The 14,401-nt window shown below is 46.6% G+C and overlaps 5 protein-coding genes across 5 annotated transcripts; 2 read left to right on the top strand and 3 right to left on the bottom strand. All coding sequences in view use genetic code 12, as the record gives it.

The window, feature by feature from the left end:
- Positions 1 to 13: 13 nt before the first annotated feature.
- CXQ87_003069 (uncharacterized protein) lies at positions 14 to 924 on the bottom strand (the record flags this gene model as incomplete). The annotated part of the gene is made up of 2 exons (XM_025481553.1): positions 14 to 41; positions 89 to 924. The coding sequence occupies 2 exons, from the start codon at positions 922 to 924 to the stop codon at positions 14 to 16; spliced, it is 864 nt and encodes a 287-aa protein (XP_025336171.1).
- Positions 925 to 2,871: 1,947 nt separating this feature from the next.
- SEC1 (Sec1p) lies at positions 2,872 to 5,148 on the top strand (the record flags this gene model as incomplete). Its single annotated transcript, XM_025481552.1, has 1 exon — positions 2,872 to 5,148. The coding sequence occupies one exon, from the start codon at positions 2,872 to 2,874 to the stop codon at positions 5,146 to 5,148; it is 2,277 nt and encodes a 758-aa protein (XP_025336170.1).
- A 400-nt stretch (positions 5,149 to 5,548) lies between these two features.
- On the top strand, positions 5,549 to 10,231 carry YCF1 (ATP-binding cassette glutathione S-conjugate transporter; the record flags this gene model as incomplete). Its single annotated transcript, XM_025481551.1, has 1 exon — positions 5,549 to 10,231. The coding sequence occupies one exon, from the start codon at positions 5,549 to 5,551 to the stop codon at positions 10,229 to 10,231; it is 4,683 nt and encodes a 1,560-aa protein (XP_025336169.1).
- A 36-nt stretch (positions 10,232 to 10,267) lies between these two features.
- On the bottom strand, positions 10,268 to 11,509 carry CXQ87_003066 (uncharacterized protein; the record flags this gene model as incomplete). Its single annotated transcript, XM_025481550.1, has 1 exon — positions 10,268 to 11,509. The coding sequence occupies one exon, from the start codon at positions 11,507 to 11,509 to the stop codon at positions 10,268 to 10,270; it is 1,242 nt and encodes a 413-aa protein (XP_025336168.1).
- Positions 11,510 to 11,625: 116 nt separating this feature from the next.
- CXQ87_003065 (uncharacterized protein) lies at positions 11,626 to 13,686 on the bottom strand (the record flags this gene model as incomplete). The annotated part of the gene is made up of 1 exon (XM_025481549.1): positions 11,626 to 13,686. The coding sequence occupies one exon, from the start codon at positions 13,684 to 13,686 to the stop codon at positions 11,626 to 11,628; it is 2,061 nt and encodes a 686-aa protein (XP_025336167.1).
- Between the last annotated feature and the right edge of the window lie 715 nt (positions 13,687 to 14,401).

Here is a 14,401-nt window from a genome sequence, read left to right as displayed (position 1 = left end):
ATGAATGCTTATATCAATGCTGCTTGAGCTCAATCGCTTCGCTGCCGGACTGGAGACCAAGCTCCTCGGGGTTGAGGCTGGAAGGGACGTGTACCCGTTACCGTTCTCTTTGGCCGAAGCCTCTGTCTCTTGGTATCTATAATAATTGTACCATAGTATATCAAAAAATGTTATCACCAAACCAACGCAGTTGATTGCACTTAATCTGTCTCCGAATAGAATCAGGCCAAGCATGATTGTGAGTAGCTCCTTGAAGATACCTGCAATAGACAAGGTGAGGACCTGGGCGACAGACAAGAGCTTGAACTCACATAGCGTCATCATGAACGCCAACAAGCCAGGAACTACCATCAACCCGAGTACCCCAAGAACACCGTGAATGGCCCAGATTGGCAGAGACACAAATGAGGACCAGCGCTCCACAAAGATGGCGGCAATAAATAGAATCACAATCATCGATGGTGAAATGTAAAAGATTGTCAGAATAGGATGTTTCGTGTAGTCGTTCTTCTTGAGTAACAATTGCGTGAAAGACCAACGCAAGCCAGAGATGGCAGAGGCAGCCATCACAAGCACTATGCCCACTGGGTCGTGATCATCGGCCAAGGCGTCAGACTCTGCAGACTCCGGCTTTTGAGTCATCATCATGACAGACCCTGTCATCACGACAACAATAATGATCAAGCGCCAATTGAAGCGCTCCAAACGAAATATTAGACCAAAGATCAACACGAATATAAGACTCGATGTCTTGAGCATTGTATATAGCGACAAGGAGATGAAGCTGATGGACAAGTTACTCAAGCCAATGTCGCCTGCTGAGGCAAATCCACAGGGGAGAATCTGACGGGCATAATGACCTGGCGATATGGCCAAGGTGTTCCAGAAGCCTTGTGTGCTGGCGTTGACGGTTGGACGAAGCATGGGACGAAAATAAAGCACCAAAGCAGACAAGCAAAATAGGCACAGCTGGTGGAAGGCCGTGACGAAAAGAGGGAACTTGAAATCAAGCCCGCTGCCAAACATCCACTTGTTATAGACCAGAATCAGCATGGAGAAGAAGTACCATCCTGCAATATATAGCAAGGTGGGGCTCTGGGAGTCCGAGACCAGGAGGCGTCGGTCGGCCATAATGAAAGAAGATGAATAGATGGAGTGGGATCAGGTCCCTGAAAGCTGTAGAATAGTGCTGGTATACGCGAGATTTATCAGATTGAGCCGCCCGGAACAGGTAAATGTCGAGGTGCCTACAACGGTGAGGTGGACACGTGATATCAAGAACAACGCAACATCTCCAGGGAATGTTCGGTGGAAAAATGGGTTAGGTTTAGAGAACGGCGAATAAAAGTAATCCTTCTCTATCGGCCCCGCCGTGGGACAGATGCTGCCGTACGTCAGAATCGATGCTTAGCGACTCTTGGCCTTTGTTGTGAACGGTGCGGGTAGTCTCCTCGTATAGTTTTCACGTTCACGTAACAACGTGATTGGAGGGTTGCAGAGAAGTCAGAAAAGCAAATTGAGAGTGTTGCCATTATTGGGAGTCAGAGTTAGGGTGTGGTTGGGTGCGGTAGCCGAGGATGCATGGCTGCAAAGAGGGCAGCGGATTGATCGGACCGAGCTGCGGACCAATCGGAGTCTACAGGGGCCAGCCGTGGTTAGAAGCACATGTGTACAGCATTACTTCGGGATTTTGGATTGTGAGTGTTGAGTTAGATTTAGGGTGGCATGGCTGCAAAATGGGCAGTATAGCGGTGCACCAGGAGAGGCTTCCTCGTTTAGATTGAGAGGAGCGTAGAGCTGTAGGAGGGCTCAGATCCACACGAGGCGGGTTTTGTGTCATTTCAAGGGTCTCGAAGGACCACCATCTTGACGGTAATAAATTCGAAAACCATGTCTTCTGTGCTTGCTGCGGACTGATGCACAGTGATGCAGCCTGTTGCATTTCCACAGAGAGGGTGCCATACGATGTAGGTGAGCAGTCTACTATATGGAGATAGGTGGCAGGGAGTCGATCTGAAGTGACAAGGAGACAATTGGATTCAGGTACGACTAGATCAGTTGAGGCTGATAAGCGGAGTAATTGCTGGGGCACTGCCCGAGACAAGCCTCCCACATGGCCCCATTGTCCATGGACTCCATTCGTAAGGCCCTTGCCCGGCAATTTCACTGGGGCCACTTAAAATTTACACTCCTTGAAACGAACGCGGAGCTGTGGAGAGGTCAATTACATGAAAGCTCTGTTGGTCCCCTAACAATCGGTACCCTGAGGTAATTGGCCCTGCCCTAGGTGCCCACGAGCCTAGAAGCTGAACCCAGACTACTCGGCGGCCCCGCGCCTTCGATCTCGATCTGCCTCTCTTCCCGCTAATCTGGAAAAATGAGAAAATCTCAGATCCTTAAACTCCACCACTCCATGGTCCACGGCTGCGAAACACAAAGCAACCCGCAGCGGGGATTCCTCACAGAAGATGCCTAATCTGTACATGCGCAGCGACATTGTTCCCTGCCCGACCTGAGCTGGCGATAAATCAGTCAGTTTGAGGACCAATTCGACCACTGAGTTTTATAATTTTTCTCCATGCTGATCCAACCGCAAAGTTCCGTGCTCAGCCTTTTCCTTCGCACCCAAGCCTACTCGCCCGACAACAACCAAACAGTACCATTTTTCCACTCCCAAAGCCAAATATTGTAAACTCCAGTCGTTCGGCTGCCTTCCCTCGTAAATTGTGAGAAATGTAGTCTCCCTCTCGCTACCCTTCTCTTGCATACGGTTGCTATTTATATTTGCACCGACGCCGTGGGGGCCTGCAGGCGCCTTCTCTGACAGGATCTATCATCTATACAACCACCAAAAGACCCTCCCACATCCCCATGAGCCTTGACGATCCGCTGTCCCTTTTGGCCATACAAAAGGCGTATTTTGCCCAGCGGCTCAAGGAGATCACCTCCATAGGTGGTCTATTCGCTTTGGTGCTCGATAAGCAAACAGAGGCCTTGCTCCTCAGGCTATTCTCCAAGGACGCCTTGCTTCGAATCGTCACCACCATTGACCAGATCGACGCCCCTCGTAAACTCCAGCTGTTTCTCCAGGCCATTTATTTGGTCGATCCGCTGGTCTACAATCTCAATTGCATTTTGGCTGATGTCAAGGTCAACAGATACAAGATGGGCCACGGGTTATTTATACCCTTTTCCCAATGGGAAACTGAGAGTTTGCGGTACTTCCAGTCAGCCAAGTTCATGGGCAACCCGGAAGTCATGAGCTACTTTGGCGGCGACGGCTCCACCGCCTGCTTCGTCCAGGCTTCCATGTATCCCTTGGAGTCCAAGGTGTTTCTCACCAACAATGTCCCTTACAACTCCATGCCTGTGTACTTCAACGACAACTGCAGTGAAATGGTGTTGCCCCAGATCCGCAAGGCCGCCAAAGCCATTGTGAACGCCATCATCGTGGCCGAAGAGTACCCACTCATACGTTTCTACGCCCTGCCTAAGGCGACCCACCAGGCAGCCCGTTTGCCTGAACTTATTGCTGACGAGGTCCAGCGTCAACTAGACGACTACCTCCGTGCCAACACAGACTATCCACCCAAAGCCACGCTAGAGAAGCCCAGAGCCATTCTTCTAGTGACGGATCGTTCCATGGACTTGTTCGCACCTCTCTTGCACGAGTTCTCCTACCAAGCCATGGCAATGGACATTGTGGAGAGTTTGGAGAGGGAGTGTGTCTACAGGTACGAGGCGGAAAACGAAAAGGGTGAACAGCAGGAAATGAAGTCTGACTTGGACGCAGAAGATGACGACCTCTGGATCTCGCTCCGTCATCTGCATATCATCGAGGCCTCCGAGTTGATCATCAACCGCATCAATGACCTTATCAAGAACAATCCAATGATGGTCGATCGTAGCAAGGCCAAGACCTCTTCTGACTTGATGTACGTCGTCGCCCACTTACATGGCTTCGATGAGGAGCGTCGCCAGGTCACCTTGCACAAGACACTTATCGACGAAATTTTGGATATTAATGCGTCCAGAAAATTGGCTGAGTTTGCTGCTGACTTTGAACAGACTTGCTGTGCAGAGGGAACCTCTTTCGAAGGTATCCACAACAAAAAGTTGCATGAAGACTTGATCGTCTTGCTCGCCCGTGAGGACTTGCACGTCAACGACAAGATGAGACTCGTTCTTATTTACGGGCTCTACAGAGGCGGTCTCGCCGAGTCTGACTTTGTCAAACTCGCCAAATTTATTGGTGTCAAGAACACGCAGATTGTCTCCCTTGTGCTGAGATGCTTCTACAACCTCCACAAGCTTGACTTCCCTATTGTCAAGAAGTCTGTCAAGGACAAGAAAGTTGAGCGTCAGTTTTTCCACACCATCAATAATGAAGGCACCTACAACACGTCGAGATTCGCACCGGGTCTAAAAAGAGTGCTTTACAATGCTGCCAAGTACGAATTGGATGAGGACTGGTTTCCTTACTTCCGTGACAAGCCCATTGCCGAGGATGTGCCCAAGGGCAACGGTCTCAACTCAGGCTTGGACAAGACTAGTTCGGTCAGAAACCCTAGAGTTAAGGCATCCTGGGCACCCTCGGGCTCCAGGCACGGTGCTACGCCCAGGAATAATAAGAACAAACAGCGCATCTTCTGCTATGTTGCGGGTGGTGTAACATACTCAGAAATGAGACTGGTCTACGAGCTCTCGCAGGCGCTTGACAAGGATATCTACTTGGGTTCTGAGTCCGTTCTCAAGCCTAGAGATTTCTTAATTGGACTCCAGAACATCGATGGAGTGAAGCAGCCGGAGCAGCTTGATATTCCACTTTACGATGAAGTGACTAGACCTCGGACGCGGGCGCCCTCGTATTTGTTCGATGTGCCAAAACCTCCCTCTCAGCAGCCATCTTCTACGCTGTCGCGTACACCCTCGGCACCATCAACTCAAAGCATGAAACAACTGCCACAGCAATTGGCCCAATCCGGATTTGGCTCTTCTAGCCCCAATCCCGAATTGCCTCCAGACACAATTGGAGCGAACACGCCGCTGCACTATCAGAAACGGACTAGTCAGTACAGTACGGATCTAAGCGGAGAAAACCGCGCTAAAGAGAAAAAGCCGTCCAGATTGAAGAGGTTGTTCAAATAAGCCAAGACCCCGAAGACCTTGGTGGCCGTACTCGGAGGAACGGCTCTAACATCTGTCGGGGATTTTGCGGCCGTTTAATAAGGCTTTTCTAGGAATTGCCATCAAAATTGTAACTTTTTATTTCCAAACCCAATGGAATTATAGGTACGAAGCACCAATACACCCTTAACAAACAGCTTATGTTTCATTTAAACACAAGGTTGTGTTCTCTTTTTATTTTTTTCCTCTTCATCAATTTGCTCGTGATATATCGGAATATTGAGCCGTTCGAAGCGCTGGTAGTGCAGAGGTGCTACGATGCGCAGATAGCGAGATTACTAAGGCAAAAAAGGTTGCACAACTTCTGAAGGCCGCAACACCACTTATCTGCTTTGTTTCCAGGATCTAGCAAATTTGAACCATGGAACAGGTGGAATACCTAGAAGGAGCGATTTTGCCCAATGTCTTGGACGGGCTTGCCAAGTTGCCGTCCTTTGGTGAAAATTCCACGTCTCTGGCGCAGTCGCTTTATCAAGTGGCATCTCATGGAAACCACTCCCTGCCATATTTCCCAGGTCCCACGTCCTGGCTGTCTTGTCGATGTGCTGACGGATGGGGTCCCCTTTCCTCAAGATACAATGACTTGACTCCATGCTTTTTGCAAGGCATCTTGTACGTCCTTGCCGGGGTGCTCATGGTAACGGTCAGTTCCAAGCAGCTTTACCAGTTGTACCACAGAAAAATTACCTCGGGCAACAAGGCCAACTTGACTTACTACACTAGACTTGGACTCACGGTATTGCATTTTGCGTTCTCCGTGACGCTATTCCTTTCCTACCTGGAGCCATTCGATATCATCAAGCTTGGCTTGCTCTTGAACATTGCATCCCTAGTGCTAGCTTTCGGTCTCCATTTTCTTGAGCACTTCAAGGCCACCATTTCGTCTGGCGTTTTGCTTTTCTACTGGCTTTTCCAGGTGTTCTTCAACCTTGGCAGAATCATCAACTTGAATTTGAGACACGAGAAGCTGAACAACTTCTTTGCCATTTCGATCTTGGCCACCATCAACGCATTCATCGTGCTTCTCCTTGAGAACTACTTCCCTCCGCTCTCCAGCCAGCCGTACGCTAAGCAACTTAGTATTGCTCCATACGATAAGGCGAACATCTTCTCCCGTATTGCGTTCAACTGGATGGCCCCATTGATGAGGAAAGGTTTTTACCAGTTCTTGACTGAGAAGGACTTGCCATTCTTGCCATCTGAACTCAAGTCTGGTACAGCTGCCGATAAGTTCTACCACTACTGGAACGCTAAACCAAACCCATCTTTGTTCTTCACTTTAGCCAAGGCTTTCGGTGTGCCCTTCTTGATTGGCGGTGTATTCAAAGGTCTTCAAGATGTCCTTGCTTTCTCCCAACCTCAATTGCTTAGACTTTTGATCAGCTTTGTCAATCAGTACTCCGACTCCTTGGATATCGGTGAGCCAATTCCGCTCACCAAGGGATTGATGATTGCAGTTGGTATGTTCCTTGTTTCAGTGGTCCAGACCGCTTTCTTGCATCAATACTTCCAGCGTGCTTTTGACTTGGGAATGAAGATCAAATCGTCAATGATTTCAGTCATCTATAATAAGGCTCTTGTGTTGTCAAATGAAACGAAACAGCAGTCCAACACAGGTGACATCGTGAACTTGATGTCTGTTGACACCCAGAGATTACAAGATTTAGTGCAGAACTTGCAAATTATTTGGTCTGGTCCATTCCAGATCATCTTGTGTTTGTATTCTTTGCACGGCTTGTTGGGTAACAGTATGTGGGCAGGTGTGTTCATCATGGTGATCATGATTCCACTTAACGCTGTTATTGCCAAGACAATGAAGAACTTGCAGAAGACCCAAATGAAGTACAAGGATGCTAGATCCAGATTGATTAGTGAGATCTTGAACAACATCAAGTCGCTTAAGTTGTACGGTTGGGAAGCCCCATACATGGAGAAGCTCAGCTTTGTCAGAAATGAGCAAGAATTGGGCAACTTGAGACGTATGGGTTTGTTTGGCTCTCTTTCGACTTCGTCTTGGAGTATGACTCCCGTCTTGGTCAGTTGTTCCACTTTCGCTTTGTTCGTCATTAACAATCCTGACAAGACCTTGTCGACCGATATTGTCTTCCCAGCATTGTCGTTGTTCAACTTGTTGTCTTTCCCATTGGCTGTCGTCCCAATGGTGATCACTAACATTGTTGAGTCTCAAGTCGCCATCTCGAGATTGACAAAATTCTTGAACGGTAGCGAGTTGCAGGCCAACGCTGTCACAAACCTTCCAAAGGCAACCTCTATTGGTGATGTCGCTGTTTCCATCAAGAATGGTACTTTCTTGTGGTCTAAACAGAAGGGTGAGGAGTCTTACAAGGTTGCCTTGTCCAACATAAATTTGTCGGTCAAGAAGGGTGAATTAGATTGTATTGTTGGTAAGGTTGGTTCCGGTAAATCATCGATCATCCAATCTCTTTTGGGAGATTTGTACAAGCTTGATGGTGAAGTAAAGGTCCGTGGTAAGGTTGCTTACGTTTCACAGGTTCCTTGGATTGTCAATGGCACAGTCAAGGAAAACATTTTGTTTGGTCATAAGGAAGATCCTGAATTCTACCATAAGGTTTTGAAAGCATGTGCGCTTACCGTTGACTTGAAGATCTTGCCAAAGGGTGATAAGACCGAGGTTGGTGAAAAGGGTATCTCCTTGTCTGGTGGTCAGAAGGCGAGACTTGCATTGGCCAGAGCCGTCTATGCTAGAGCTGATGTCTACTTGTTAGATGACCCATTGTCTGCCGTTGATGAGCACGTTGGAAGACACTTGATTGACAATGTCTTGGGTCCTAATGGTCTCTTGAAGTCCAAGTGTAAGGTTTTGGCAACCAATGCTATTCACGTGTTGTCTATTGCTGACAACATGCACATGGTAAAGGATGGCACTCTTGTTGAACAGGGTACTTACTTGGAGATCATGTCACAGGAGAGAAGTCAATTGCGCCAGCTCATTCTCTCCTTTGGTTCAAAGAGGGGCGATGACTCCACTGTTCCATCTTCCTCCGCTGCATCAGTCAGAAACTCCGATTTGGAAGATATCAAAGACACTGACAACCTCGCTAGTTCTGAGAACACTTCCGACTCTGAAATTCGGAGTTTGAGAAGAGCTTCGGACGCTACTTTGATCACAGATGAGGAGCGCTTGCTTCGTCTGGCTGATGATGACGATGAAGAGGAAGATGAGGACACCAAGGCTAGAAAAGAGCAGTATCAGCAGGGTAAGGTCAAATGGGATGTCTACAGACAGTATGCTAAAGCATGTGGCCCATTCAACGTTATTATCTTCTTGGCTTCCACAATTGTCTCGATGACCTTCAATGTGAGCTCCAATGTTTGGTTGAAGCACTGGTCTGAGGTCAACACAGAGAAAGGTTACAATCCTGCCTTGGTCAAGTACTTAGGTATCTACTTTCTTTTGGGATTCTTGTATTCTGCGAGTATGATGTCCCAGATGATTATCATGTGGATTTTGTGTACCATTCATGGATCGAGGAAGATGCATAATGATATGGCAGCCAGTGTTTTGAGAGCCCCTATGTCATTCTTTGAGACGACTCCAATTGGCAGAGTCTTGAATAGATTCTCCAATGACATCTACAAGATCGATGAGATCTTGGGTCGTGTTTTTGCCATGTTCTTCACCAATTCGGCTAGAGTTTTGTTCACCATCCTTGTCATCTGTTACTCCACATGGCAATTTATCTTTATTGCTGCTCCATTGGGAATTTTGTACGTTTATTACCAGCAATACTACTTGAAGACCTCAAGAGAGTTGCGTCGTTTGGACTCTGTGTCGAGATCTCCAATCTTTGCCAACTTCCAGGAATCTTTGAATGGTGTCTCAATCATTCGTGCTTATGGCCAGGTTGAGAGATTTAAGTTCTTGAACCAGGCAAGAATTGATAAGAACATGAGAGCATACCATCCCTCAGTGAATGCTAACAGATGGTTGGCTGTGAGACTTGAGTTTTTGGGTTCCGTCATCATTTTGGCATCCTCTGGATTGGCTATTTTGACTTTGAAGTCGAGCGGTATCAGTGCTGGTTTGGTTGGTTTGTCTGTTTCTTACGCTTTGCAGATTACTCAGTCCTTGAACTGGATTGTGAGAATGACGGTTGAAGTTGAGACAAACATCGTGTCTGTTGAGAGAGTGCTCGAATATTCTGAGTTAACTCCCGAGGCTCCAGAGATTATTGAGAATAATAGACCACCAGCCTCGTGGCCCGACAAGGGTGAGGTTATCTTCAATAACTACTCCACAAGATATAGACCAGAATTGGACTTGGTGTTGAAGAATATCAACCTTAAGGTGAAGCCACATGAAAAGATTGGAATTGTTGGAAGAACAGGCGCAGGTAAGTCTTCTTTGACTCTTGCTTTGTTCAGAATCATCGAGGCTGCCGAGGGAAATATTGACATCGATGGCCTTGATACAAGCAAGCTTGGTTTGCAAGATTTGAGACATAAACTCTCTATTATTCCACAAGATGCACAAGTCTTCGAAGGTACTATCAGAGAGAACTTGGATCCATCAAAATCCTTCACCGACGAGAACATTTGGAAGGCTTTGGAATTATCTCATTTGAAGGACCATGTCCTCAAGATGTACAATGAGAGAGGTGAAGACGATAAGGACATGAAGGACGGTTTGGATGTCAAGATGACAGAAGGTGGCTCCAATTTGTCTGTTGGTCAAAGACAATTGATGTGTCTCGCAAGAGCATTGCTCATCCCATCTCATATTCTTGTTTTGGATGAGGCCACAGCAGCTGTTGACGTTGAGACAGACCGTGTGTTGCAAGAAACCATCAGGAATGAGTTCAAGGACAGGACTATCTTGACGATCGCCCACAGATTGAACACTATCATGGATTCCGACAGAATTGTTGTTCTTGAGCAAGGAGAAGTTGCTGAGTTTGATACTCCAGAGAACTTGTTGAAGAATAAGGACTCCTTATTTTATGCCTTGTCTAAGCAAGGCGGTCTTGTCGATGAAGAAGAGGAGACAGAAAAGGCCGAGTGATTAGATATATATCAAAAATGCTATTTAATGTGCTTATTAATGTTCACTTCTTTTTCTCAAAGAGTTGATATAGTACAAGGGATAGAATTGGTCGCGACCATCCACCTCACAAGGCGAGGCATCAGTTATGAGATTCAGAACATTCGTTTTTCTTGGGTGCAAAGTACTTGCGTCGTCAAACTCGTAGACTCCGACTATTGAACTGTCACTCTCAACGTCAAGAGCAGCATAGATCTTGCCGTTAGCGCAAGTAAAGTCTACCAAAGTGCTTTTGGTAGTAAGAGTTTGCTTGTGTGTGATTGACATGTCGGGTCCAATGATGAAGGTGAGTAAGCAGTTGGTTTGTTCGCAAAGAACGGCAAGAATATCTTGTTCTCCTTGCCTAAAGGTCTCAATTTTTGCGATGGAAATCTCCTTTTTCAGGTCCTCTGTTCTAAACCTTTCGGGTGGGAGATGATTATCGTTCAAGAATGGTTCGACGAATTCACGAAGTTCGATATCTGTGAGCTGTTCCCCTGTGTACCAATTCCACAATACGAGGAAATCATCACCGCCACCACTTATGAGAATATCATTATTGAAGTCAGGGACATGCAAGCTGGAAACAAACTCTCTGTGTCCAAATAACCACTGCTTAGCCACATAGGATTTAGGAAAGTTTGTCACTCTGATGTGCTCGTCACGATCACCAGTCAAGATATACTGCTTGCCCTCGTGCTTCGCCACGAGAACATCACTCAACATAGAGACATGACCGAGAATTGGTTGTAAAGTTTTCTCATCCACAGACTCATTGTCGTCAATCAGAATGTTGTAGACATCACCAAATTTGTCTGCCACAATCAACTGCGAGTCGTCAAAGGTTGTAGCAATTGCGCAAGGTCTCTTGGGAAAGACTTGCCTCTTCACCAATGATATACAGTTGTCTTGTGAGTGGTTAATTTTGAAGATCACGGCAGCCTTGTCACTGTCGGTGGTTCCGATTATATACTTCTCATTTCTTGACAAGGTTAAGGAACGAATATAGTTGTAGATCGGAGGGGCTCCGGGACCTGGCACGGGGACCTTTGGTTCCTTCTTGTTTGTCTTCGCTTTCTTCGCAGGTTGTTCATCCTTCTTGAGCTTGTTCTCCTGAACGTCCTGCAACTTCACATCATCGGTCCAAGATCCTATGAGAGCACCATCCGTCAAGCGGAACACAAGAAGGCTGTTTTTGACTGTAGCAAAAAGATGCTCGCCGGATTTGTCCGACGTAAGTTTTTGGAAAGGGTGCTTCATTTCGGGTTGGAGATCTTACAGACGAAGGAGGTTGTTCTGTACTTTTTCAGGTAGTCCCTCATCTATCCTGCACACTCACCATACTCGGCAGACGCATTTTGCAGCCATTCGATGAATCAGCTTTTAGCTCCCCAGCTCCATGGAAACTTCTTTGGTGTAGATTGCTTAGCAGATTTTTCTTCACCTGCCTCCTCCTCATCGGGAATGAATTTTTGTGGTTTCCTTGAGTTCGAAAAATACTCATTCGCTTTCTCGGTAAGAGAAGGTGCCGTCTGCTTATTGAAACTAGCGAAGAAGTTACCAATGCCCGATTGAGAGGACTCTTTGGAGTTGATGGCCATATGAAGTGGGTCGTGAAAGTTGAAAATAAAATCGTCACAAAGTGCATCCCAAATTTTGTAATTCTTTGTGCTCAACCAGGCCTCGACAAAGGCTTCGTTGAATGTCTTGAGGCTACCATAATGTCTGTTCACAGTTACGTCGAATCCTGGAGGTGCCGATTTGAACTTGTTCATATACTGGTGGAACCTCATTGTCGAAAGAAGACTGCGAATGTAGTCTTCAAATTGATATCTGATGAAATCGTCGCTTCCAACAAACGCATCCACATCAGTGCTAGAGTTCGTGAGTCCTTGAATAAACCTCTTGTCGTAATGAGAAAGCAGAAGTTCTTCGCTTTTTCCGCAAGGATAAGAGAGCTGACATGTGTCTAAGTTGACAACTAAGTCAATCTTGTAGTGTGCAGCTTGGTTGAGAATCAACATATTTGAACAGCCCACCATGAACGAGGATGAATTGAGCTCGTCGAATTGTTGCAAAGGAAGATAAGGATTCCAAAAACATCCCTTGGTGTTAAATACTTGCAATGGGAGACCGAAAAACCGCGCCATTGACAGTCTATCATTAGTCTTTAAAGAAGTCGGTCTAGTCAATGGCGAGTGCTTCTCAGTGTAGTCGCTCAACGGACAGCCAGAAAGGTCGAGATGATGATGAAGATCTGGTATCAATGCAATGAGGTTATTTTGAAATTGCGTCAAAAGCTCTAAGTTGTTGTTTGAATAGACGAGAACTCGCTTTTCAAGCAAGAGAGCCTTGAGGATAATGAGCAAACTGGATTTGTAGGTGAGAAGAATATTGCGAAGGTTGAGGTTGACGAAGAACTCGTCCTCCTTTTCGTTCTTTTTATTCTCCAAAAGAGCCACATCCTCGGGAATCTGTGGTTTCAACGTCAGTTCGTCTTCGACAAGCTTGAAAGTGCTGTTCAAATTGTCAAAAAGATGCTCCAAAAGGTCCGTATTAGTGAAGTTGGTCTGTTGAAAGTATGAATGGGTGATGATGGAGAGTTTCTCTTTGATCTTGGTAAATATAGGCTGTTTCCGTGTGATGACCACAACAGCCTTCTGCACGATGGAACGAGTAATGTCCTTATTTCTCTCAAGCTCTTCGGAAGAAAGATCCGCAGTTTTGACCTGACGAACGCATGAACAGCCAAAAAGCGTCTCTAGGTGGTTTGGGTTTCCCGTGAACTGCTCAAAGTCTAGCTGGTCGTCTAAAGAGACTGACTTCTCAAAATCATAGATAAGATTAAAGTTTGAAAAGGTCTCTTCGAACAAATGCGACCCATCAGGGAGCGCCTGGAACGAGAGGTTCTTGAAAAGCTTTTCATGCAAGTTGTAGTCAGCGTGGTAGTTCAGCTTCCACCACTGCACCTCTGGGCCTCTAACGTGGTGGAAATCCACAAGACACAATGCAAATATCATATCGTCTAGTTTCGACAAGTCACTTTCAGCTTTGCGTCTTGGAGATTGCACGATCGGAAGGTTCCTCACATGCACAGACAGCCTCCTGGACGACTTACTGTTCCTTCTGGGTGTAGAGGGCTGGGATTCGGAGTCCACGGAATCAGGAGCGACAAAGGAGAGGCCCTGATTGTGATCCGGCTCGGTAATGGGCCTAGAGTTCAGCCCTAGTCTCATGGGTCTGCAAACAAAGTCGTCAGTCAGCAACAGAGCCGAGTTCGTATTGGTGGTGGTTGGGATCAGGGAGTCGGATTGGGGTCTTGATCGCGAGCCGTCGGAGCGACCCAGCTGGGATTGTGTTCTATGTATTGACAGATCCGGACGCTTCAGGATCCTTAGGGGCCTGAGCGAGAACTCAATGTCTTCAGTGTTACTCATGGTGGTTCAAGTGAGACATCAAGAAAAAGATGGGGTCTATCTCCACGCAGGCCGTTGCAGGGACACAATACAGAGGCGGAAGAGATTAATTTTTTTGTCAGTTGTTTACGAGGTATTCGTGATGTCAATTTATCAGTTATTGGATCAGAAAAATTTGTTTTACATTTCGAGGGATCGGTGGCTTGTTGAATGAGTGCTGGCTGCCAAGGCCAGCGGTGAGCATAGTCTGATATGGTAGGTGGGGCCGTGAAGGCCCATTGTCGTATATAGAGTAGGTTTAGGGAAATGCGTGTTCACTGAGATTTCTTGCAATGGAGTCGATTGAGCCGGAAAAATAACTACTTTTCTTCTGTATCTCAATTGGTATGATGGTGCCGCCTCGGAGTTGTTGAGGCTGAAGTGCAGATGGGTGCAAACGGCTGAACCAGGCGAGTGCAGAGTAGGTCAAATAGCCAACGGTTAGAGATTTAATAGAATCTTTATCATTCATGTTGAAACGCCGTATCTTTTGTTTGCACCCTCCGAGAAAGTTACATCTCCGAGATCAAGCGACTAACCCTAAATGCAACCTTAGCGAGTCGTGTGGACTAGCCTCAGGCCAGTCGATCTGACTAAAATGTAGACTGAGAGAAAATCATACGTGACTGTTTTTATTAGATTTCCAAGCCACCATGTACCCCTTATCCTCCACGCCCAAATTGCACAATTTACAGTA

The sequence above is a fragment of the Candidozyma duobushaemuli genome (genome assembly GCF_002926085.2).
Source record: "Candidozyma duobushaemuli strain B09383 chromosome Unknown C_B09383, whole genome shotgun sequence".
In the NCBI taxonomy this organism is placed as follows: Eukaryota; Fungi; Ascomycota; class Pichiomycetes; order Serinales; family Metschnikowiaceae; genus Candidozyma; species Candidozyma duobushaemuli.
Note: the sequence above shows the minus strand (reverse complement) of the source record. Positions and strands in the feature narration are given on the sequence as shown.